The following is a 26,677-nucleotide window of genomic DNA, read 5'->3' as shown; positions in this document are numbered from 1 at the left end:
CTGGATGATAATTTGTAGTTGTATGACATCTTATTTGAAGGTCCTTAATTTTCAAACTGCAAGACAGACATTGCAATGACAGCATTGTTCTTTAAATGCAGATTTGGACTGACTGTTGAGTTTGATCTTCCCGTAACCAAGCACTCCGTGAGCAGGACCACAAGCACCCGGAACAGAAAACGAAGGTGGCATGACATTAAGTGACACGACCCCGAAGTTGATCCAACGTTGGATCCATTTTCAGCTGAACAGTTCATCTAATAACAGTTGCATTAGGTATTTTTCCCATTTTTCATCCCAAGCCTGCATACTAAAAAATCCTTTATGCTGCTACCTTAAATTTAGCTACACTACATTACACGATGCAGGGTCGATCTCTATGGCCCAATTGCCACTGCCTGGGTAAAGAGAATAAAACCTTTTGCAATTTTAAGTGCTCTGACTTCCATAAACAAAAGACGGTTCTTCAACGTTTATAGAAACGTCAACACCACCTGATCCATGGATTTTTTGTTCTGAAGAAGTCAAAATGATTTCTATGCCTTGCATCACTTTCTGCTAGCTGAAAAGAGTGTTCCCCCATCCCTGGATGTGTTTAAGAAAAGGGTGGATAAACTACTTAGGGATATGGTTTAATGGGAGATTAGGGACGGTTGGACTGGATGATCTCTAAGGTCTTTTCCAACCTAGAAATCTATGAAATCTATGAAATCTAATAAATCCAATCAGAACATCTTCATATGAGCATCTTTGTTCATGGAATGCTATTGCAGTTAAACTCTAAAAGGAATGGTATATACCGAACCACGTGGAAAGTTTCCCATCAATAAAAGGCAAAAACTTCTCTTAAGTAAGGAAGTTTTCTTATTTTAATAATTGTTAAGTGTCGCTATCTCTGGTGTATTTTGGAAAAACATGTTAATCAATGGCACCTCTGTGGAACAGACTGAAAAGCGAAGCTGCACATGGAAACGTTCAACATTTACCTGAACAGAAGGAGAAGGCGATCGACTCAGCAGACTGAAACATCTCCCTGAACACCCAACTCCAAACCTGCTCCCCTTCCTCCTCCTCCCCACACACAAACACGCGACGTACAACCAGGCAGCCACTCGTGTCCTAGCGACAGACTCACTGGAACCACCAAATGACGCTGCTATTGCTAAATAACCAGCATCCTTAATGGGTCAAATCAACTGCGTGAAAAACGCTGAAATTGTTACTTCTATTTGCTTTTAACGTCCTGCTCAATTCTATCAGATTTGAAGAATACGTGCAGGATTTTATAATCTGTGCAAACATCTGTTATCTATGAATAACGTTTTACGCTGAAAACATCCTCGTCTCCTGGACTGCGTAAAATCCGAGCGCTAGCGCGTGGAAGGACAAGGAACACCGGTGTTTGCCCGGCTGTAATTGGCTTTGCAGGAACCTAGAACAAACGAAGTACTCTCAAAAAACTTCACCTAATGTACTTACAAAGAAATGGCTTTGAAAGCAACTATTTCAAATATTATTGCACCTTCAGAAATAATACTATCTGGGCTTAAAAACCAAGGGGAAACAAACATTCGCTTAGCATGTTAAAACAAGGGTAAAATAACTCTGGAGGCAGAAAAGTTCTTCAGTACCAGGCCTGGCAACACACATACAGACATCAAAACAGAAGTTCAAGATAACCATGATTCCCAGTTAAAAATGAGAAGACAAACCAAAACATTCTGAATTAGCTAAAATTCGTATTGACTCATCTATTTTAAGTAATGGTTGTAACCCACAGCATCGCTTTCTATTTCTTTGCCCCAAATTTCACTAAGTTCAGGGCTATCACAAAGCTCTGTCCCTTGAGATCCTGGTTAACCACAGGAACTGACCTTCAGCGCTCCGGTACGCAGGACACACGCTTGGGATGAGCTCCTGTGCCCCGTGCTTTCCGTTCACTGTAGCCTGTGTTAAAGGCAAGACTGTCTAAAGAACCCGAGAGGAGATCTCACCATTCTCTCCCTATTTCTGTTTTTGTCAGAATAGGAACAATACAAGTAGATCTTCTGGGGAAAAAAAAAACAAAACAAACAACAAACAACTGTGTAACAAAGGTAGAACTCATTCAGTACATCGGGTTATTCCTGACAGTTTTCATAGGCACAGATGTATCAAGCAAATAAGAAACAAACCCACGAGAACAATCAAAGCAATCATGCTTTATGCATACTGCACTAAAAATCAGTAACAGCCTTATCGTGAAGTCCTACATGTAGCACCATTTTTATAGCTGAACACTCTGAGAAAGCAATCATACATTCTTTTAAAAAAGGAAGTTAGACGGAATACGGACACGAGTGCGCTTGGGAGAAGGATGGGATGGATTCACTTTTGAGTATTTATTTTGTATCATGCTATGAACGCTGCTGTAGCGTCTTCCAATGCGTTACTGTTGGGATTTCTCCTTGCATTCCAACTGAAAACACACAGCAGACTAGCAAGATTAAGTCATTTAATCTAGTACTCATTTAACTACACAAAGAAAACATAAGGGAAAGTTAAAAATGTGATTTCTCTTCACCAGATCCAAAAGTTTCATTAAGAGGCAATAAATTTGCCTTGTAAATTTGCATGAGAAGTTACCAGTTACCATCCCAGCCCTCCTACCAGTAAGTGGGTAACAAAGGAGAGTGTACAGGCAACACACTGTGGCATTTATTATTTACAAACCTTGAGATACAGAAACAAGGCAGCCCTTTAGTTACTGTTCATAAAAAAAATAATTCTGAAGCACTGGCATTCTCTTCACATGAAGACACAACCAGACACCTATCAGCAAACTGCCCAGCCATCCCACGCACTCACACACCACTCACCCCAAGCACAGTAAACTTCATGTTTCTTAGTAGGCAGGAGGAAGAGAGAAAAGCTCTATAAAGTGAAAGGGTTGGATACACAGCGAGTTTTCTAACTGTATCCCAGGCATCTCCAGTGCTCTCTAAAATCCACTGCCGTTCACAGGACGCCATCCAAATCCAGCTGGTAATAAGCTCTCCGTTCCTTCTGCCCGTGTCACTAGAGTAACAAAGGCCAATTACTGGAAGAAAACAAATCCTTCCTCGTTTCCATCCCCACGTCAGCACATTCCCCCAACTTTCCGACTTCAGAAAACACAGCTTATGGCCTCCACCAGCAGGGTTTATTTGCAAGCAGACCAAGCTCCACCTTTGCATCGGGTCCATCAAGTGCTGCTCTTCATCAAAGCGCAGTCAAACCAAAATTGCAGCGACAGTACATCATCCCAGCAGAGTCCAGCCAGGTATCCGAGATGGGGTCGTACTTCTGCACGGTGTTCAGGTAGGACGACCCCGAGTGACCGCCAACTACATAAAGGTAGTTATCAATTACAGCTGCACCCACTCCTATGGAAAGGGAAAAAGAAGTTGCACCATCACCAAGCGTGGAAATAAGCAGCAGTTTTGTTCCTAAGTGGAACACCCTCCCCCCAGCCTGAAGGCAGACAAGTTCTCACAGCCTCTCCCTCCTTCTTTGGGCTGTCTTTAAAGAAAATGGGTGTAAATGAAGAGTTGCCCCCTGTTCAGGTCTGACACTCCTTTGTTACTCTTCTCGCAGCCCTTCCTGTGACAAATCTGTGCTCTTCTGCCCCAACACTCCTTGTCAGGGAGACAGAAGAGAGGATGCACTACCGAGTCTCAACATAAAATAAAACACAATAGAGCAGTAACCACAGAACTGCTGAACCTCCCTCAAAAGTAATGAAAAAACAGAAGGTAGAGCATAAGTATTACTTCGTATTATTTCTGTTACAGCTCAGTATTAATAAAAATAAACTGGACTGTAATTAAAATTAGGTAAAGGAATACCCATCTTTCACGGAGCTGATTCAGTGATCTTGGGTCCAGCTCACAAAGTACAACACTCTGCAGACAAGTCACTGCAGCTTTATTGCAGCTTCTATCAGGTCAAATATGGGTTTATTTCTGAGAGGCTGAGTTAACTGCGGAGAGTTTTGTGTGTCCCTACCTGTCCTGGGCTCCTTCATGGGTCGACACACCGTCCACTGGTTTTGATGAGGATCGTATCTCTCAATGCTCGACAAGTGAGACACACCATTGTGTCCACCCACTACAAAAATGAAGCCCAGCATGACGCCCACACCAAAGTTTATCCGTTTATCAGCCATCGAAGCAACCGTCTCCCAGGAGTTTTTACTTGGATCGTAACGCTCCATGCTGCAAACACAAACGAGCAACTTGTGAGGCTTGGATGTTAACGACATTTGCATTTCACTCCACAAGAAACCTGCACGTGTCAGAAGTACACCTAGTTCTGCCAACCAGGATTACCACGTGCAGGAATAATGCGATGCAAATAAAAAGCACTTCAGCTGATGGCAAATTCTGTGGCATAGTTGCTTTGTGCCACCCAAAGGCAGCACACAAGAAACTAAAGTCAGAGTTGTCACCCCAGAAGCATCATAGAATGGTTTGGGTTGGAAGGGACCTCAAATATCATCTAGTTCCAACCCCCCTGCCATGGGCAGGGAAACATCAATCACATCTTACAGTGATGTAAGTTAGTCAGAGCCACTAACACACTCGTGGCACGGAGCCATTCCCTGTCCAAAGTGCAGCACGAGGGGGGCAGAAAAGAGGGAAGAGAAAGCCAGCGGCACTACGGAGCTGGAAAAAAGGTGCTTAATTACACAGCAGCCAGCTATTTCCTCATGCCAGAGCTCATACGAGTCTAGTGACTGCATGGCATGGCGTATTACTCACACCCCTGAATAATTAATAAAATCAAAATTATTCAATAAAAAGTAAATTAAATTTAAAAAGGGAAATAATGAAATATCAGATTCCAGTAACTCTACGAGAGCTGCTGGCCATTCCTTTCTGACAGAGGAAGAGAGGAGATGTGGCACAAGGAACACAGCTACTGCAGAATTTTAATGCAGAATTTTAACTCTTTAGAAGAGTTTTCCCTGTAAAGGTACCAGCTTGATAAAGTCAATTCCTACCGCTCCAGTGACGAGTCTTACATTTCCCGGAAGGAGGTTACCAAGTTTATCTTCCAAAGTCCTGTGTGCACACAAAGCACTCAACTTTTGGGAACCACTCCTGGCAAGAGCAAGGCCTTGATTATCTCCCGTTTTTTATGGTCTGTGAGAGGATGCTGCAGGGGACTGAGGTCCCAGAGGTGCCACAGCAACTCCTGGTACACCTGCTCTGCTGTGTGCTGACCTGGCTTTAACCACTACTAAAGCCACCAGTTCTGCGTGGTACAAAGATGGGACCGAGCTAGGAGTGACCACACAGGACAACAGCACAGCTTAGTTATCCTGGGACAAATTCCTAGGTGAAGAAAACCTAGAGTCAACAGGAAACTTCATAAGATGGTTTGCTTGTCTATTACAGTTCATAATTTAAAATATAAGAAATTAGAACAATGTCACATTAAGTTCCATAAAATCCTGTCACAACCGTACCAAATGGTTTAGGTTATTACTGGTTTTATTTCATTAATTTAAAAAATGATTTGCATTTTCCAAATGAAAACTATTTCACTATACATTCATTATACTTTGCCTCATCCCTGGAAATGTTCAAGGCCAGGTTGGATGAGGCTCTGAGCAACCTGGTGTAGTGGAGGATGTCCCTGCCCATAGCAGGGGGGTTGGAACTAGATGATCTTTGAGGTCCCTTCCAATCCAAACCATTCTGTGATTCTATGATTCTATTTGGGAACTAATCCTTTGCTTCACAAACTGTGTTAGACAGTATCAAGTATAAAAAGTAAGTACAATCAATGACTAGTGCAACGTTGTTATGCTACACTGTTAAACAATCCATGCATCCCTTCCTATCAGCAAGATTTTAATTTTTAGTGTTTATTCAGCTGTTTGGGCTTGTAGTTTATTAATTTGCTTCCCAGAGGGACATACAGCTGATGTGTTCCCATTTTAATGAGGAAAGGAGAGCACAGATGATTTCTTTGCATAACTGAAGGCCCCTGTCCATCTGTACAGAGCGATGTAGAACAGAACAAGCGAAGAGCATGCTGGTACCAGGAAACCTCTCTGTGAAGAACGTCTGAAGCAAACTCATAAAATCATAGAATGGTTAGAGTTGGAAGGGACCTCAAAGATCATCTAGTTCCAACTTCCTCCAACCCACTTCTACCTAGGAGCCAGATCAGTTGCCATCACCCTGAACTTTATTAAGACTACTTCAAGATTCCATCTAAGGTGTATGTTTATTTTGTCTATATTAAGTACGTGAAAACTCCTACTCATTTTAAATCAGCATTTTCCATGTTAAAGCTAACCATGCATCCTAACATTCTGCAGGCTCGAGGTACGAGGAGCTGTGCCGGCACAGTGCTGAGGAAGCCTCTCCTGAGAGGTGCAGCACCGTGACACGGACACAAGCACACTACACTGCCTTGGGACCTGAGCAAACACAATCCTGATCTGCTGAGCTAACCAGTTTGGGTGTCTACAAGGTCAGGAGTCTTGCACCACCTTGCTTAGTAACATGCATACATGTCTTTGTCTTCACCATTTTCCCTTCTTTGGGATTGAAAAAAACAACCACCCCAAACCAGCTCTGAGCTGGAACACGTAAAGAGAAGTTAAAACAAAGATTTCCCAGCTGAATTATCGGACTGATATTGCAGAACAAGGATTAACGAGGTCTACTGTGGATTACCAATCTATTTTAGAACAACTTTTAATTGGCTGCCAAACACAAGCTTACCAGTGAGTGCTGATTTCCAGCTTACAACATCGACCCATGCACACCAGAAGCACGTACCTGTTCATATGGGCAGGCCCATAACCCCCGATGGCATATATCATCCCGTCCAGGACAGCCGCAGCAAAACAACTCCTCGTTTTGTTCATCGGGGCCACTGGCTGCCATTCCTTCACTTTGGGAATGTATTTCTCCACAGTTCGCAAATACGACTGCCCGTCATAGCCACCCAAGGCGTAGAGCTCTCCCGCCAGAACCACCACTCCCAGTGTACTCCGGCTCTCAAACATCCTTTCCAGAGACGTCCAAGTGTTCGTGTCAGGATCCCAGCACTCCACGGAGTTCTCGTGCTTCCGGTAACTGATGCCTTGACACACGTGGGTTGCAATCCCTCCTACGACGTATATTTTCTGGTCCAGGACGCATATTCCAAACTCATAGCGGGGAATGCTAAGAGGGGCCAGGCCTATCCAGGAGTCGTTCTGGGGAAAATACATTTCAACACTGAAACAGAAGAACAAAGGTTACTGAGCAAACCTAACTTTGTGAAGGTCTGGGAGGTGCAAATGATATCAAGGAACACAGCCTTAACATTATTTCCCATGTACCATCCGATGCCTGGTGTTTCTTCCAAACATGAGCTAAAATCAAATGTTGTTTACTGTTCCAAACAGTTAAAAAACCAGCACCTCACCGCAAGCGGCGTGATGCAGCAACACAACAAGCAGCCATGACACGGGGGTTGGAACTGGATGATCTTTGAGGTCCCTTCCAACCCAAACCATTCTATGATTCTATGACACCAGGTCTGCCACCTGAAATGATGAATTTTGAAAGTGCAAACCAGGCAGACTACGGAGAAGGCAGGACACGTCGCGGATAAGGCGAGGGAAGACAAGCAGTGCCGACGCCACAGCAGCTTTTGGAGGTAGGCTGTAATTGCAGTTAAGTTAAAAATACAAACTGAAAGGGTAAGAAGGGTAAACTGGAAAAAAAAAAAGTCAGAACAGCCACACAGATGGGAGAGAGAAAAGGAGAATTCGAGAGGAGGAAGCACATGTCTGTATATATACACACAAGCATACATTTAGAAAGTAGAATTTGTAGTTTTATAAACACATATTTTACATGCACTGCGTAATTTAAACAAAACATCAAAGTAGAACAAACTAATTTGAAAAATCTGTTTTCAAAATACTGCTTATTTGCATTATTTTAAATTATACTCAGTGTTAATTTTTTAATTATACTTAGTGGATTCTAGCTATATTCAGGGTTTTTTTAATTATACTCAGTGGATCTAGCCCATCACATATAAAGTCTAGGCAAGCTACCTCGACAGTTCAGTTAATAAATTACTTCAATGATTTGAAACAGCATCTAGAACGCAGGAAACACGATCTGTTTAAAAAACATGCAGGAAAACGCAGCCACTGGAGAGCTGACAGCACCAAGAACGCAGAGGCAGGGACTGCTGAAACCCCGGGCTGGCTCTCGGCAGCAGCAGCCCAGCCTGAATATATTTATAAATGTATTTAGCACCGCTCTTTTCTAAGCAACTCCCTTGTCACAGAGAGCAGCTAAAGCTCAGAGAAAAACCAGCCTTCCTGCAGGCACAAAAGTTGAATGACGACAGTGGAATTGAGGTTTCCTACTTCACAATATTAATTGTATTGGGAATTATTTTTTTAATCAACCCGTGACTTTTTCTTTGGTACGTCAAGAGTAATTGTTTCAACTTCAGTATCACTTGAAACAACAGTTTAGGAAAGAATAATATGAATAATAAATTAAGGCAGAGCAAATTTTGGTGTGCATTAAAATATGGTTAATAGTAGTAAGGAGCATATTAATTAAAATTAAAAAAAAAATCAAAATAATTGAAACCACATTGGTATGAAGTATTGTTACAATCATTGAAGAAGCTGTGAAAGAAACAGCGATGAAGAATATCAGAGAACAACTTTATTCTCCCAAACAAACAGAATTTTTATTAAGCACAAAACCCACTTTATTTTTCAAATCTATAAACCCAATAATTCCCAGTCCCAACACCTAGTTTACTATCGATCCCTATTACCAGGAATAATAACTTTGAATTTAATAACTTTAAATAACTTTGACATCATCTCTAAACACAGGGAAAAAGAACCTACAGATCCTCCCAGGTTTTTAGGTGCGTGTATAGATGTGCAAGCATGGAACCGTCACAGAAAAGGACACCTCAGAGTAAAATATCATCCCAGAATCCAGCTGCAGAAGCAGACTGGGAAGTCTGCCGTAACACAGAAACATTTTCTGAGCTGGTAAGGGTATGTTCAACATCAAAGCCCCACACGTGTACGTAGGAGCATGCAGCCACACGGGCCCCCACGGAGCCCAACTGCCCTTTCTGGAAAGGTTAACACAACGCCATAAGCAAACCCAGTCACACCAGTATGGGGAATAAAGCTGGTTTTCTCCCCGTTACGTTCCTTTCGCTCACCATCAGTCTCAGTGATGTGCTCCAGGAGCTGAGGAGGAGGTTGGTTTTGAAAACCAGGCAAAGGAAGATGCGTGTTACCTGTGTCTACCAGCACAGACACGGACACCTGCTCAGGGGCAGAGACTCAAGTCATGATTACGTCATGATGACGTCACGATCAAGAACGGGACGTTGCTAAGAATTACCTTTTCACTGATTAGTCTATTTTAATTCCAAAGACTTTGAGCTATCAGGAAGCACATTTGTCATATGTTAGGTTAAATCTTATGATTTGATTGTCTGGAATAAAAATGCATCAGGGAAAAATTCCGTAAAAGATCTGAAAGGAAAGAGAAGTAGCGTACAAACTTTTATTAACCAAACTCTCAATCGACAGAATTAAAATGATAAGATTTTACAGCTATTTGTGTCGGCACGAACAAAACCCTGTAACACTGAAGATGACTCCTGAAATGAAAGAGCATTTCCAACTCAGTGCTCATCCTTGCTCAAAAAAAGCCTCCTTAGGAGTTGTTATGCAGGACAGCAGTAACTGTGGTCCTGCAAAGAACAGCTCTTCAACGATTGTCTGAATCCTGACCCAGGGTGGTCACAAACACCTACGACCACCGCACCACTCGAGTGCTGCAACAACTTGACTGTCATTACTTACCTTTCCAAACAGGCAAACAGTCCAGCTTTTCCTCCTACAGCACAAAGGACTTTCGGAGCACAGCGAGGTCGTGTCATCAGCACGGTCTGGTGGGAGAGCCTGTGTTCAGGCATGAAGTGGTACTTGAGGGCCTCGTTCAGCAGATGCTTACAAGTATGATCATCACGAATGAGATGGTTTGCCTCGTACAACCTCGTGAGAAACTTCACGCTCAGCAGCGGCAGCCGGACGCAGTGCAGCAGCTGTGCCAAGTACTTCTGGCGCTCCTGCACATCGTACTTGATCCAGGACTCCAGCGCGGAAAAAAACAGCTTCTTCTGTCGCGACATTCAAGCAGTCATTGGAAACAATCTCGTCCAACTCGGAATGCGTAAGCTCAAAGAACTCCTCCGTCTGACAGACCTCTTCGAAGTTCTGGCAGATGTACTTGTTAGCAGCCAGGCAGAGGTCGTGGCAGCCGTAGGTCTCTGCGAAGCGGGAAATCCCGATGCAATTGCCAGGATCGAGCTGGCTTTCCAGGAACGCGCAGCACTCCTGCACGACCAGTTTGATCTGGAGAAGGTTCGCGGCTGGAAGAAGGGACTCCACAGTGTCCTGGGAGATGAAGACAGTGCCCGTGTAGGCGTACTCCACGATGGCCTGCAGGGCTGCCTCGTCGATGCACTGGAACTCCACCTCGGCGTTCTCCTTCTCGGAAAGGTTCCCGGTGAACATGGCTTTGAAGTACGGGCTGATGCTGGCGAGCACCACTTTGTGGGCATGGATCTTGGCATCGCCCACTCTGAGGATGATGTCACAGAGCTCGTGGTGCTGGCGAAGGAGGTTCAAGCCTTGCAGAAGCTGCTCGGAATGCAAGTGGGTTAAGTTGGCAAGCATGTAGGTGGGAGACGACTGGTCCATCTGCGACAAACAGAATTTTTAACGCGTTACTCAGGGCTTCATCTCAACAGCTTCATTACTCACGTTACTTGGACATGCCACACGTAACGTTTAAAAAATATTTTTCTGGTTTTGCTTTCATCTTAATTAGGTTTATTACTTCCCAATTTACTTTTTCAGTCCTCACACGCTATGCTTTTTCATGCAAGTTAAATCCAGGACAATCAAATGTTTATTAATAGTGTATGCTATATTAGTCTTTCACTAAAAAAAAAACCAAAAACCAACAAACCACTAACCAACCACTAATCTCTTTTTTTTTTTTTGTTCTGTAGTAAAACGCATTTTATCTGATGCGTAGAATACCCAATAGAATTCTACATCAGATACCAGAGAGAACTGAACAGTTACAAAACCAAAAGTAAATAAAGAACTGGCTTGTTTGAGACAAAGTTTTTAAATTTCTTAAACTACTTCACGCTACTCCCTTTGCAGGCGTTGTAGTGCTGCTGTGGTGCAGCCAAGCCCTGCGGTGCCTCCCCTGCAACTGGGGCTGCAGGTGAGGCCCCAGCAGGGAGCAGCTCCCCGTCCCCCCTCCTCACCTGGAGCAGGAGAGTCCCTCCCTTGGCACAAAGGGGCAAAAAACACCCACAGAGCCAGCGGCGCCCCGGACTGCAGGAAAAGGGGTGCTGGAGTAGAGGTTACTGTGCTCCCAACGGGCAGAGGAGCACAGGAGAAGAGGGAGATCCTTGTCTCACCTCACTGAGTAGCTTCCAGTGTGTGAGAAAACCCCTGGTGGACATGCCCTGGCCTCCGGAGAGATCGGATCTGGGGAATATTGGGAGCTGGGCCTGCCTCCACCATCAAGGGACAAGGGCTGGGAGCTGGTGCAGGGCTTCCCAGGGCGGGCAAGGGAGCCGGTCCCAGGTGGGCAGACTGAGCATCCTGGTGCCCGTCACCATTTCCATGTTCTCACGGCACCAGTAGCTACCCACGCTTCCCACCATCACCAGTAAGGGCAGAGAGGAAAATCCTCATTCCTACCCACAGCTCCACAGAACCCCCAAACACTTCTTCCAAAAAACTTTGGCTTCCATCATGACACTTGGAGGCACTACGATATCTGCTGTAATTTCAGCATCATTAAAATTCAGATGGTGCTGCCCACCACTACCTGCTGGAGAAGCAGCTCTGCAGCTCTTTATCCAGGCTGAATTACTATACTGGTGAGAGGTGGAGGGCAGGGATGTGTCAGGACCCCGGGCCACGAGGAAACACAACTATTGCTCTACAGAGAACGCTGCAACCATCCGATTTCTGAAGAGCTGATTTAATTTTGATTTGCTAAACAACTACACAAGCTTCAAGATCTCACTTCTTTTATCCTATTATTAAGAGTTCATCATTTTTACAGCTCCTTAACTGACATCTAATTTGCAGTGAGCCTACTTACAGGGTGCTTAATCTGAAAGCTAAAATGAGTTGCCAACATTTAAACACAGAACATAACAGCACTGACAGAGAAGCGAAGGCTTACAGCTAGGGACAGAAAACCTCTTACCCGTTAAAGGATAAGTAAGCTCATACCTCTCCTATTACAACTGTATACTGGGAAAAAAAAACATCTAAAAAAGTATTTTAAGCGTATCTGCAAAAGGCAAGATTCCACACAAGAACGTTTTCCATATACCACCACTTTTGCAGCACAAATTATATGGAGGAAAAAGGAGAGCTGTTGAGCAGCTGCAACACTTTTTCCTTTTGCGTTTCCACTCTGTTAGTAACTTGATTGTACACACATGCAGAAACCATACAACACGCTGTGACACCACATGGGAGGAAAGAGGAACGGTCACAGCTCAGACGCAAACCCTGTAAAACCAGTTGTAAATAACACTTAAGTTACTCCACAAAAGTGAAGCTTTTTGTACCAGCGTGGCAGAGAAGCCCTTTGCTGTGTCCCACACACCTCCCGCCCGGCGACGCTCGCCCACAGCACGTGTTTGTTGGGCTGTTGAGCACGAAACCAGAAGCTGGAGGAGCATTAACTGGCCCCGAAGAACGGATGCTAGCCCGACCAATTTGTGCTCGCAAGACAAATCCCACGGTTGGCCCCCAGCTCTGGGCTGCCAGATCCTTTCCAGAGTCTTCAGATGAAGCTTATGGCGAGTAGCAGGGAGAGAGCTATCGGAAACGAAAAGGTTAACTACAAATGTAAACACCAAAGCTTTTTTACTGCAGCTTTTCACTCTCGAAAACCAGTGCGACAGCGCCCAGTAAGCGACGCAGACACAGCTCTTTCCTTTCCTCGGGCGAGCACAGGGGCGCTCCGCGGTCTCCCGGCAGTACTGAAGCGCTCCCAGTTCCCTCCAGCACAGGCTGGAGCCGCACGCGGCCCGTCCGGTTCCATCGCCCCCGGGAGCGCGGAGCTTCGCTCCCGAGCACTCAGCGCACCGCGAACCCGCCCTCCCCGCAAGGACAAGCTGTCTCGCTGACGAAACGGATGAAATTTAGGGAATTTCTCGCTTTTATGAATTCAGCTCGCTGCAGTTAACCCTTTCGCTCCGGCTCCGCTCCCAGCCCGTTCACCGGGCAGAGGCCGAGCTCCCCGCGGAGCAGCGTCCCCAAAAACCCCACAGCACGGCGCCCTCCCCGCCGCCCCCGGGAAGCCCGTGGGACGGAGCTCCTGAGCCGCCCGCACCCCCCACCCCACCGGGCGCTCCGGGACCCTTCCGCCGCCGCTCTGCTCACAGCAGCGCCTCACTGGGGCGGGTGGCTGCCGCCCCCACCTATCCGAGGCCGCTCCCACCCCCACGGCGCGGCGCCGCTTCGTTCCGCCCGCGCTCCGCGGACCGAGCCGGGAAACGGCAGTCCCCGCCGCGCGGCGGACACGCCACCGGCTGCGAGGCGGCCCCGGCCGGAGCGGAGCGCGGGGCCGGAGCGGGCCGCGCTCCGGCGGGCGGGGCTCACCTGCGGGCGGGGGTGGCGGCGGCGCAGGCTCGGCCCGCGGCAGCCGCAGCCCTCGCTCGCCTCCGCCGCTACGGCAGCGCCCGGCAGCCGCGCGCGTCACTTCCGGGCGCCGCCGCCCCGCGCCCGCGCCCAATCAGCGGCGGGGGAGCGCCGCGCACCCACAACCCCCCGCGCCCGGGCGGTGCCACTCCGCGCACCGCGGGGGGGGGATAGGGGGCGGCGGTTTCGCTCCACCGGCGGCCCCGCCCGGCAGCGCCCGCTCCCGCCCCGCCGCTGTCCGCTCCTGCGGCGGCGCATCCCGGCGACGGCGGCGGCGGGTGGGGGGAGGCGAGGCAAGGCAAGGCAAGGCGAGGCGAGGCGTGTGCCATCCCCCCGCCCCGGGGTGCGCCGTGGGCGGTGCCGCGCAGGCGCGCTGCGCGCCGCCCCTGGAGACGGCGGTGTTGTGCCGCGCGGCGTTGCCGGGACCGGGATCGGGGCGGGGGCGGCTCCGTCCCGCGCCGCCCATGGCCGCGGCCCTGGCGCTGCCGCCGCCGCTGCCGCTGCGCGCCATGGAGGAGCCGACGGGCCCCGAGCGCGGCGCGGGGGGCCGGCTCCCGCCGTGCCTCAGCCCCGAGCGCGGCGGGCGGGCGGCGGGCGATGGCGGCGCCGCGGAGCCGCCGTGGGGGCTGCGGCCGGCGCTGTGTGGAGAAGCTCTCCGCGGGCCCTGCCGCCCCCTCCGCCCGCCCGCCGCCACCGGCGCGCTGCGCGCCCTTACGCCTCCGCCCGCCGCCCGCCGTGGCCCCCGTGAGCTCTCCCGCAGCCTGGCCTGGCAGCTGAGCGGCCCCGGGCCCGCCGGGCAGCGGCAGGAGGAGCCCGGCGCCGGGCCGTTCCCGCCGCGGGAGGCCCGGCCCGTCGGTGAGGGCCCCGCGCCGCAGCCCCCCGCCCTGCCCGGCAGCACCGTGCTGAGGTTGGGGCTGCTGCCGCCGGAGCTGCACGCTCGCCTGCTGGACCAGGAGGACTACAGGAACCGCACGCGAGCCATGGAGGAGCTGAAGAGGGTGGTCGGAGGTGCCAGCCAGGCTGCGGTGACCTCCACGCCTGCCGCCAGCCTCCTGGGGCTCATCAGCTTCCTCTGCGCCCTCCTCGACGACTCCAACTTCAAGGTGGTGCTCGGGGCGTTGGAGGTGATCCATCTGCTGGCCCTGCGCCTGGGCGACGAGGTCCAGGCCTTCCTGGCTCCTCTGGTCTCTGCTGCTGCTAAAGTCCTAGGGGACAACAAGCTGGTCATCCGGCAGGAGTACAGCCGCCTGTTCCTGCGGCTGATGGAGGCAGCGGGCCCTCAGCAGGTGCTCGACCTGCTGCTGCAGCAGGAGCATCTGCAGCACAAGAACTCTAAAGTCCGTGAGGAGGTGGTCAACATCTGCATCGTGGCCCTCCTCACTTACCCCGGCGAGGAGCTGGACTTGGCCAAGCTGGCGTTCGGGCTGGCTCCGGCACTGGTGGACAGCAAGCGCAGGGTCCGGCATGCTGCCATGGAAGCGTTCGCTGTGCTGGCGTCTTCCATGGGCCCGGGCAAAACCGCCCTTCTCTTCAAGGCGGTGCATGCCGTGGAGCTTGAGGACAACGGGGGCGGGGTGGTGCAAGCAGTGCAGGCCAGGCTGGCCAGGAAGACTTTGCCGAAGGTAGTGGACCAGGGGTTTGTGGAGTACGCTGTGCCCTTGCCTTCTTCTGGTCGTAACAGGGGCTCGTGTTTGCCCCCTGGCGCAGATACAGACTGGCTGCTGATGGGCAGCAGGACTCAGAGCGCACACAGTTACTGTGGCCATCACGTGCAGGACGGTGCTCTGCAAAGTTCCAGCTCACACGGCGCCTTTGCCCATCAAGGAGTGGGTCCAAGGAAAGTCTTGAGTGCGGGTAAAGGGAAAAGCAAACTGCCGTGGGAAAATGAGCACGCTGGAGACAGGGAAGGGAGTTCAGGAGTCGAGATGCCCTTCGCAAAGGATGAGGAGCAGGTATGTGCTCATAGCTCACTAGGCTCATTTATTCAAAGGTGTGTGCCAAAGGGGGGTTTGCAAGTTTTCCAAGGTTTGTTAAATGACAGGGATTTCCGAGGTGTGGTGAGTACTGCTGGTGTTTTATGTGCAGGGATCTCGATGTGGGAAGGCAAACCTGAGAACTCCTTGTCAGGTTTAGCACTATTAGCAAGCAGGTGATGTATCACTTGGAAAAAAAAAAAAATCATCTTTTTTGAAGGTAGCTGGACTCCATGGGGCAGTTCTTGTGTCTCTGACAATGGCTGGCTGAAACCTAAGGAGTACAAGAAGGGGGCAACGATTTCAGAGCTTGTGTTTGTGTTTGAGAGTACCTGGGAGTTTCCTAAATACAAAAGCTGTTTGGAGGAAAACTGACAAATTGCTTCAACTTTGGCTTTGAAGGCAGAGCTCTGGAGTGTGACTGAGCCCATGGTTTTCAACACTGACCTGTGATAAAACCTGGGGATTGCCAAATGGCCGTGTGGCTCTGATTCAACTGGGAAAAACGTAGGTCAGGCTGAAATAGCAATTCTGACTGGCCCGAGTTTCGATTCTGTCACTTACTGTCCGTGTGGGCCGCTGCAAAGGGAAGGACCCTTTGACAAGTTGTTCAGGCCCCTTTTGCTTTGGCAGTGGTTCTGTTCTGTGACATCAGCTTTCAGCCATTCTATGATTCTGTCATCCGTTTTGGATACCTTCCATGTGTTCAAGACCTGAGGGCTCTATCTGCGTGTGCTGGTTTTCTGTTGTGGTTTGGTTTGTTAACTGGGCAGGTTTGATTTATCATAACTTGATCTGCAGTGAGTTTAAGCAAGCAGATCTTTTTAAAAAATGGAAAGTTGTATAGAATAGGCTTCGTCACCACTAGGTTAACGGATCCAGAATTTAATGCTTAGCTGCGTAGTAACTTGTTCCTGTATTGGATGAGGTCATAGAATCACAGAATGGTTTGGGTTGGAAGGGACCTCAAAGATCATCCAGTTCCAACCCCCCTGTCATGGGCAGGGACACCCTCCACTAGACCAGGTTGCCCCAAAGCCTCATCCAACCTGGCCTTGAACACTTCCAGGGATGGGGCAATCACAACTTCTCTGGGCAACCTGTGCCAGTGCTTCACCACCCTCTGAGTGAAGAATTTCTTCCTTATATCCAATCTAAATCTCCCCTCTTTCAGTTTCAAGCCATGAGCAGTGCTGCTTTGTGAAGGCTTAATAAAGTCTCCTGATGAACTGCGAGTTAATGCTATTGTGGTGCAAAAACCTTGAAGTTTATGTCCTTGTATGCCTGCAGCTCCTGTCCCTCCGTGGTGTATGTGTTGCCTTTATTCAGACTCCCGAAGAGATCTGTATCTTTTGAGTTGATGAATCGGGAACTGAATTCCCTTGGGTTATCTACAAAGCAAATAGGGTCTGGACAACAAGTGATGTGGGAAGCACCTCTAGAGCAAGAAGATTTTTCTTTTTTAAGCAGCTTTTCAGTATTGACTAGTACAACTTGTAGAAATAAGTTACTAGCCAGCGTTCTCTCAGCGAGTTGGGCTGAGTTCTGTCTTGCTGCTGCTCGCTGCTGGCTGGGTTTGTGTTTTTCCATAGGCTGCAAGCAAAAAGCAAGCCAGTGCCTGCACCCAAAGCTGGCTGTTGCTCCGAGTGCTGGAAGGCCCTCTGCCCGAGGCAGCTCTCTCTCCAGGTCACAGTTAGGTGCTGTGGAAATGGGTCTTTTTTCTTTTTAACCTTTTTGTACATGTGGTTGTATTTATCCCTGTAACTGGGAGGAGTGCTCAAAGTTTCCAACGCTGGAGAGAGAGAGAGAAAGCAATTAATTTATGGTTTCTGTTTTGTTGCGTATGTAAAGTGCATTTAGAAAAGGTGTGAACTTGAAATTAGATTTGACCTGAGGAAGTAGCTACATGTTTATGGCTTCAGGTCAGTGGTAATGAAGTACTCGGTTTGCTGGGGAACATCCTTGGTACTAATATGGTGAAAGTTTCTTAGACTCTATGTGTTTTTGTATGTGTGGTATGAACTTCAGGGGCGTGAATCCCATCTCGTGATACTGGGATGAAAACCAGCCTAACTGCTGGGCATCTGGAGTGCTAAGAGTGCATATGTGGGGTTTGGGTTTTGGTTATAGTTTTACTCTCAAAGGTGGACGAATCGTGAGCCGACTGCAGGACGCTCTCATGTTAGAGAGCAAGTTGCCTTCTGTGTGTAAAGCCTAACAGGAAAAAGTAGAAAGACTTGGGATCGACTTCCTACGTCTGACAACCACTTGCCTTGTCTCTTTGTCATCCCAGCATCTGCCTGCGGGACCGAATCACTGTGAAATGACAGGTTTTCTTCTTCTCTCCTGGGAGGACTTTTCCGATTACATAACATTATGCAAATACTTCAAGATTAAATTAACATTTTCCTTTTGTGATCATCTCTATTCTTACATCCTTGTGTATTGTGCCAAATATTTCACTTTGTTCCTCCTTACGAACAGATGTAGGACTTATATTTGTGCCATCTATTTTTGCAGAAGTAGAACAGAATCAGTTTCAGCCTTTATTGGGTAAAAGTTTCATTCCAACAGGAGCTGCTTGTGACTGTCAGTGCAGGTTTCTTTCCGGATTCTCTCTTGCTTTGCTGCTGTGCAGGGAACCAAGCTGTAAAGTTAACTGGTCTTGCTGCTGCCCCATGGTATACAGTAGATGCTAAGGAAAATACTTCTGCAGGGAGAAAATCTTGTTTTTCATGTACTGTATTTATTCCTTTTTAATAAGAACTAATGTTTTTTTCATCTAATGAGTGTTTTTTGAAGACATCCTGCGCCTGCTTGTTTCTGTCTCTTCCATCTGCTTTCTGACTTGTTCTCTGTGCTTCTTACTTCCATTTTGTGTTGTTTTCTTGCATATTTGAGTTGGTAGAAAGCAGGTTGATAACTCTGAGGTGTCAGAATTTGACGAGTTCGTCGGTTGTGCTCTACAAAGGAAACACGTTCATGTGCCTTTTGCCCCCTTACTTGAAAGATGTCTGAGTAACCAGAAACCTCCAGTTCACCAGAATTCTTTTTCCATGAAGTACAGCTCCTCCCCATATAGCTCTTTGCTTATATGCAGGCAAGCACTGACAAAAATAATGTTTGACGTTGTGTTTGGTAGAGTCTGAAAGTTGCCAGTTTTGACTTAGACGTGCCAAAATTACACCTGCTTTACCAGTTTGCTTCAGTGGTGTTGGTTCACCTGGTGTCAGTAATGTCAGAAGTGTTCCCGTTGTTACAGAGAGACATCTGAACGCTGATACAGTTCAGCAGCTGGATATTTTGGGTGCAGGGAGTTTGAAAACTTTGGTTCAGCCCGCGTGAAAACGCAAGCTGTTTCTTTGCCAGTGGGCAGTTCAGAGCAGCGTGCTACTGGCAGATGTAAAGCTTTACAATTACTCTTCAACTGGCTTTTGGGAGCGGTGGTTTTAAAATTTGCTGTGGATCAGCAGCCGCCCACCTGCCGAGATATTAAGTCGAACGTGAGTTGGACCGGGCTCGAGGAGCAGCTTTGGGTCTCTGTATGGTCTCGTACCAATTTAGACCACTTACGCCACTGTAACCGCCGTTCCATCTCTTTCCCCAGTAGCAGCTGTTTAACTGGTGCTAGTGGCACCTCTTTGTCCCTCGAAGTAGTGGTGGCACTCAGTTTTTCAGGTTGCAACGATTCCTTTTTCCTTCGGCGCCTGTAAAGTCAAGGTCTGGCTGTAACGGCGCTCCAGTGAAAGATAAAAGCACCATTTAACGGAAGGAAAGAACAGCCTCATTTAAGAGAATTTTGTCTGGGAGACTTTTTATTAGACAGTGAGGCAAACGCTGCTCATCGTCGTGTAGAAGGGAGGGATTCGTTGTAGTTACCTACATGGTGGCTGCTTAAGGAGCCTCACTGTTAAGGAAGGAAGTAGGTGAACTGTATTTTCACTTCAGGCACACTGGGACGAGTAAACTTGGATAGTTTCCTGTACTTGAAGATGTTCCTTGTTAACGGAAAGACTTTGCAATGAGCTGTAAAAATAAAGCTCTTCCTTGGGGCGTTAAGCAATCAAAGTGGGGGGGAGAGAGAAAATTAGCCTTGTATATCTTCTTAGCTGTCTTCAGTAAGGTATATCGTGCATGAAATTTGGGCAGTTGGCTTGTTCGTGTAAATGTAAAAAATTAATTATTAATTCAGACATTCCTTTGAAATGAATGTGCTTAAAAATTAACTTCTGGAGTCATTCTGTGGCTGAAAGGATGCGTGAAATTAGCTTAATGTTTAAAGTTGTTTTTCTACTAGTATTTTTAAGGTCATGTTACACAGCGATTGTCCAAGGCCATGTCTAGACTTTCCTGATGAGATAAGATGTGAAGTAAAACATGTGTAAGTTAATGTGTAGTAAGAATGTGCTGTAGATAAAGCACATCACCTTTGAGCGTTTGTCTAAACGCAGCTGTCAGTGATGCTAAATTGGATTATTGACGAAACATTTCTCTGTGACCTCTGAAGGCCTTTCAAAGTGATTTTTTTTGCTCTGCCGCAGGATTCAGAAGGGCCACCTGACCACGCTGGCAGCATAACCAGGTGTGTCTGTCCTGCACAGGGTTTTCTGTGCAGCATCAAGCCCAGGTGTGACTGCCGTAACGTGCACCGAGCAGCAGAGTGTGCCATCATCACCTAACGACGGTTCAGCACACAGCTTCTCTTAATTTGTTAGGTTTGCATGAGACCACAGTTATCTTCAGCCTTCCAGACCCCTTAGTGAGGCTCTAAAGTGAGAGATGCTCGAGCTGCCACCACCTCGACTTCCAGGGGATGCCCTCGATCCATGCTTGGAAAGGAGCCTTCTCCCCAGTTGTACTGGCAGAAGAAAACGTGGCTGATAGGAGAACACTGCAGGGCCTTTCTCAGGAAACCGCTGCCTCCAGCTATCTCTTTCAGAGCCAGAGGGTGCCATTGGAGGCCCTGGGGAGAAACGCTGAGTGTAGCAGGACTGTTTGGTCACCCCAGGAGCCACCCTGCCCCGATGCTGCGGCTGGCTTGCAATAAGTGGCGCAGGCACGGAGTGTCGCTGGGAAGGGTGCACCAGTGGCACAGCTCAGCGGGGCTCACACAATGTGGCACGTGTAGGGTGTATAGCATATACCCAGTCTGATTTCTGACAGCTAGTGTCCTGTGGTGAAAGGGCACCATTTCATGCCTCGGTGCTTTATACGCTGAAATCGAAGGCATGCGGCATAGTAGCTGTCGACAGCACCTCAGCTTTCCAGTGGTCTGTCTTTCTGAAAGCCAGACCTGAGTTTATCAGATAAAGCATAATTATCTGTGCTTCTGTGCTTCTCATTCTGGGCAGCTGCACTGAGAGAGCTGGGGCTGTTCAGCCTGGAGAAGAGAAGGCTCCGGGGTGATCTTATTGCAGCCTTCCAGTGCCTAAAGGGGCTACAGGAAAGCTGGAGAGGGGCTTTTTACAAGGGTGAGTAGTGACAGGACAAGGGGCAATGGCTTTAAACTGAAAGAGGGGAGATTTAGGTTGGATATAAGGAGGAAATTTTTCCCTCAGAGGGTGGTGAGGCACTGGCACAGGCTGCCCAGGGAAGCTGTGGCTGCCCCATCCCTGGAAGTGTTCAAGGCCAGGTTGGATGAGGCTTTGGGCAACCTGGTATAGTGGAGGGTGTCCCTGCCCATGGCAGGGGGGTTGGAACTAAATGATCTTTGATGTCTCTACCAACCCAAACCATTCTATGATTCTATGATCTGTCAGAGCTCCAGGACACACTGCCTTTGACTCTACCCTCTTCTAAAGCCAAATTTGAGTAGCCCGTCTTCCTCCTCCTTACATGGGACAGGGGTGGTTGCTGTCACCACTCAGCTTCCATTGGTAGACTGAAGCTTCTCTGGTTTCCAGCTAAATTAATAAAATGTTTTTTTTTTTTTTTTCTCAGTACCTGCAGTTTTGCATTCTGAAGCATGTACTTATGGGTGCCTTAGAACAGCGTCAGAGGAGCACTTTGTTTGCCAGAGACAGAGGATACTTGGCAGTGCAGGGTGGTCATAAAGTGTCTAATCCATGAATATTTTCCTTTCCACTTCAGTAAGGGCTGTTCATTTCTAATCCCGAGCTGGCAGAGCCAATGGATAAAGCTGTCTGAAGTTGCTGGAGTGAGTGTTCTCTTTCTGGAGACACTGATGTACCGTGTGTGCTCCTGTTCCTTGGGTTTAGCCTTGTAAAATGTAAACAGTTCCTGTCTGAACCAGACCAGATCCTGTTCCGAAAGATATGTTGCTGTTGTTTTCTTCAGGACTTGATGTGATCTTTTGGGTGCTGGCATTAAGTAATTGAAATTTAGGCTGCCCAGGGAGGTGGTTGAGTCCCCGTCCCTGGATGTGTTTAAGAAAAGGGTAGATGAACTAATTAAGGATATGGTTTAATGGGAGATTAACGACGGTTGGACTGGATGATCTCTAAGGTCTTTTCCAACCTAGAAATCTATGAATCTATGAATTAGCCTGCTGAGCCCAAACATGCTGCATTTTTTAATGGTTTCCCAGCTCATGCCATTCGTGAGAGGTCACACGAATGAGCGTGGCTAGCACTAGGATTGCACTAGCAATCCTCCATTCACTTTTTAATTCTCCTCTTCTATAATTCCGATTTAAGGAGGCTATCAGAACAAAAACATTGCAGTTGGGGGTACAAAAGCACTTCTTAAAATAAATGCTACTTCTTTTGTAGGCCTTACTAGCTCCTCTGCCCTTCTGAAAGATGAAGAACAAACTGGTTGCCACAAAATCAGCTAACAGTGGGCTGGGAGTTCCTCACGGATCTTTTGGTAGCTAAGTCTTCTTGCGTTTGCCTTGAAAATTTAGTGTACTGTATGTAAAACACGACATACCTAGTAATTATTGCAGGGTAAGAGCTACCTCACCTTTTTCCCCTGCGAAACAAACCCGTTGTGAGTCCCTGTAGCTGCTGTTGACAGCAGTGCCCTTTGGGGGGGGAAGCAGGAGCCTTGGAACGTTTTACTGGAGTTTTGAGCCACTTTACAGAGTATACATCACCACTCCTGATTTCACATGACCACACTGCTTGGCAACACGTGTGGAATGCTTCTCCGTTTACACCATGATCTGATAAGCAGTAGCTGCTTAGTGAGTGCTCAGATGATCGGTGAAACCAGTTTTGTGAAACTGGTGGTGGATGAGAGAGAGGTGGATTTCAGAGAGGTGGTGGATGCTCCATCCCTGGAGATGTTCAAGGCCAGGTTGGACGAGGCCCTAAGCAACCTGATCTAGTTGGAGATATCCCTGTTCCTTGCAGGGGGGTTGGACGAGATGACCTTTGAAGGTCCCTTCCAGCCCTAACCATTCTATGATTCTATGAAACAGCTGCTCTTTGTTTCCCACAGCGATGCCCAGGATGAAAGGCACACGGAGGCTGACCCGTCGGTGTGATAAGCTGTCCTTTCATTGCGGGTTGAGGTGTGAGTCTCTGGGACACGAGCCATGCTTTTTCTGGAGGCTGGGAGAGTGTTTTGGGGAGATAGCATTGTGTGTTTGTGCTGCCCTTGATCTCTTCCCTGGCAGCGTGGTGTGGGTGGCTGCGGGGTGTTCGACTGGGATGACCTCTCGTCTCTCCCAGTGCCGCTGCTCAGCTGGGGAGGGGATGCAAGTATGGAGCATCCGCCCGCGATGGGTCACTCGCAAGGGCTGCGCTTTGGTAACCAAGTTAATGTTATTTTTCATGGATGGATTCAAATATTTCCCGACATCGGTGGTACTAATGGAATTTACATGAACCTGAAACCTTTCAAGAAATCCGTTTGCCAGGATCTTTCGTCTACTTCAGTGAAAAATCTGGCAGGTTTATTTGCCTCCACCCTGCATGTCTGTGTTTAGTAAATTTATAGTCAATGTACTTACAATTTGCCTAGAAAAAAGCAGTTTTTGTTCCTGATTGGAACAACTGGGCAAAGTTGTACAATCGTGTCAGCGTTACGTGTAGCTCGCTCCTTCTGCATATATTGTTTTGTCTGTGTGGGAAAAACAAGGTGTAAGTAATTTGTACAAGAAATATTTATTTACGAATTGAAAGATCTGTAGATTGAAGACGATGTTTTCTAGCTGGCTGATTGCAGAAGCAGAAATGCCGAGTTCTCATCTCCTCTTTTATCCCGACCAGGATAACCTGGAACAAACCTCTTCACCCACTTGGCGTCTGTTCTTTTTTCTCCTTTGTAAAGTCAAACTGGTGTCCCCCAGGGTATTCAGGTGATGAAAAGCCAGCACAGGGCTGAGTGTTATCTGTACTACTGCTGGGATTTAGGTCATGGTTCTTACTATATATCCAGCAATCAGAACTTTTTTCTTTTTCTTTGCAAAGCTTCGTATTTCCTGCCCTGATCTTACTAGATCATTTCATTCCTGCTGGATTCCTTCTGCTGTCTTCCATTAAACATGGGATTCGGACTGATCCATTTGGTATTGAGGCTCCCTAGGCTCTCCCTGGCTGTCGTATGCTTTAAGCAAGTGTCTTTAAGTGGAGTCTAATCCCTGAAGGCTGACTAAAAAGTTCATTTCTGCATTGGCACTGGCTTTCCAAGATGGAGATTTGATGTAAACTTTTAAGCTTTATCACATTTGGGTGGGTTTGCTTAAAATGCTTCAGACTCGAGACTTCGACTTGTTGTGCAGATGAGTTTAATCACATCTGCTGAGCTTGGAGCACATGAAGTGCAGCGCATAACAGTAAATTGGAACGTGCGTTTTTGTAAGGAGAGATGAGAATTCTGCCATTTTTGCTAACCAGAAAATCCCTCCCAGAAACAGGGAAGCCTGTGTCCACGTAGCTGTGTGCCTTGGCACTCCGTGCAGGGATGAACAGCTGTCCCTTTGGGAGCTGGTTGGGTTTTTAAAGCGCTGAATGGGAATGCAGGCAAATTGCCACCTGGCTTATTTATTTACTGCTAACAGGTACCATGTGTGAGTTATTTTTTTTCATTTTTAAGGAGGGGCGGTCTTAGAGGAATGAGGATTAGAAATACATAATTTAGCAGTTTGAAATGTTAAGTTTATTTTTTCCAGAGGAGTCTCATTGGTACGGTATGAAGATGTAATTTCTCTTGGCTTGTATGTGTATCTGGCTAACGTGTTGTAAATCTTCTTTACTTGGAAGGGACCTAAAGGTTTTGTTGAAACTCTTAAAGTTTTTTGTTTATATTCCATAACCATAACACTTTATGTTTTTAAGATACTGTGTGACAAAGTAAATATAATGATTTTAAAAACAATTAGGGTATGCTCATAGCCATGCTGCTTATCTCATGACTGTGCAGCTTCAAGATTTCAGTTCTGGCCACGCTCTATTTTGCGATGCTTTTGTGAAACCCCATTACAATATTAAACAAAATAAATTAAACCCTGTAAGATACTAAATCAGAGCATTTCGCTGCTAGTTTGACCTAGTCATTTGATTTTTCAAGACCTTGTAACCTGTTAAATTACCATGACATCTTTCCTGGCGCATGGAACACTCGGCAGAGCTCAGAGCTGTCTGTTCTGCAGGGTCTGCTGTCATAGAATCACAGAATCATGGAATGGTTTGGGTTGGAAGGGACCTCAAAGATCATCCAGTTCCAAACCCCTGCCATGGGCAGGGACGCCTTCCACTACACCAGGTTGCCCAAAGCCCCATCCAGCCTGGCCTTGAACACTTCCAGGGATGGGGCAGCCACAGCTTCTCTGGGCAACCTGTGCCAGTGCCTCATCACTCTCAAGAGTGAAAAATTTCTTCCTTATGTCTAATCTAAATCTGTCCTCTTTCAGTTTAAAGCCATTGCCCCATGTCCTCTCACTACATGCCCTTGTAAAAAGTCCCTCTCCAGCCTTCCTGTATCCCCTTTAGGGACTGGAAGGTGCTGGAAGGTCTCCCTGGAGCCTTCTCTTCTCCAGGCTGAACAGCCCCACCTCTCTCAGCCTGTCTCCATAGCAGAGGTGCTCCAGCCCTCGCATCATCTTTGTGGCCTCCTCTGGACCCATTCCAGTAGCTCCTTGTCCTTCTTGTGCTGGGGACCCCAGAGCTGAACGCAGCACTGCAGAGGGGTCTCAGGAGGGCAGAGCAGAGGGGCAGCCCGGAGGTGGCACGGCTGTGCCACGCACGCGGAATTGGCTGCTGACGGGTTTCTCCATGTCGAACACGACTTGCTTCGTGTGGGCCAGGCTGTGGATTGAGGAGACAATGGAATTACAAGCTGAGAGAGCTGCCGTTTCGTAGTGCGAGAGTTTTTGTGGAGTTCCCGCTTTCAGAATCTGTCGTTACAGTGAGCTGTAGTGTGCTTCACTTCAGTGAAACCAAAAAGTAATGTTTTTATAAGTAAATGTACCTTGTGTGTGTTAGACTACAAATTCTCCGTTCACACAATCAGTATATTGAGTAAAGGAGGTTTTTAGGTTTAATGCGATGCTGTTCTTTCCAATGCTGAATAAATATTTCCAGTTCTGTTCAGACTTCTGTTCTGACCTCTGTGTGGAGCCTTGTCTATGAAAGGGGAGAAGAGAGTTAGTGTAGCCTGGAAATAACTTAAATTACTGATTTTACTAATGAAATCAGAAAGCAAGAAACCTTTATTTAAAGTGTGATCTTTTATTTGCTAAGTATATTATTCAGATTTTTCCTTTAACTGCAGCTGGTTCTCGTTACAAGGTGCTGCTATTACCAGCTTTTAGTCTTGATCTGGAACGTGGATTTTTCACACCTGAAGGAGCTGCTGTCTGTTTAAATAAACACTTCCATAGCTTAATGTACATAATGCAAAATGTTCATGTTTCATTTTTAAAATTGATGACTGCTGCAGTTCTCTACCAGTTTGTTTTGGTGTTTTTTTTTCCCCCTTGATGTGAACAGCTTTATTGTGAAGAGACAGGTCT

The 26,677-nt window shown here is 47.5% G+C and overlaps 2 protein-coding genes across 2 annotated transcripts in view; one reads left to right on the top strand and one right to left on the bottom strand.

The window, feature by feature from the left end:
- Positions 1-704: 704 nt before the first annotated feature.
- On the bottom strand, positions 705-13,770 carry KLHL28 (kelch like family member 28). Its single transcript, XM_086613777.1, is given in 6 exon segments — positions 705-3,404; positions 4,027-4,235; positions 6,819-7,262; positions 9,896-10,194; positions 10,196-10,795; positions 13,745-13,770. Coding segments are annotated over 5 exon segments (1,716 nt in total). The 5' UTR covers positions 13,745-13,770; the 3' UTR covers positions 705-3,240.
- A 477-nt stretch (positions 13,771-14,247) lies between these two features.
- The window catches only part of TOGARAM1 (TOG array regulator of axonemal microtubules 1), a 46,756-nt gene continuing 34,326 nt past the window's right edge, over positions 14,248-26,677 (top strand). Inside the window, exon 1 of the mRNA XM_086612867.1 lies at positions 14,248-15,735. Coding sequence (XP_086468993.1) covers positions 14,248-15,735 — 1,488 coding nt within the window. The remainder of the gene's footprint in view (positions 15,736-26,677) is intronic.

The sequence above is a fragment of the Tauraco erythrolophus genome, chromosome 6 (genome assembly GCF_009769465.1).
Source record: "Tauraco erythrolophus isolate bTauEry1 chromosome 6, bTauEry1.pri, whole genome shotgun sequence".
NCBI classification, from domain to species: domain Eukaryota; kingdom Metazoa; phylum Chordata; class Aves; order Musophagiformes; family Musophagidae; genus Tauraco; species Tauraco erythrolophus.
This window is presented reverse-complemented; position numbering and strand designations above follow the sequence as displayed.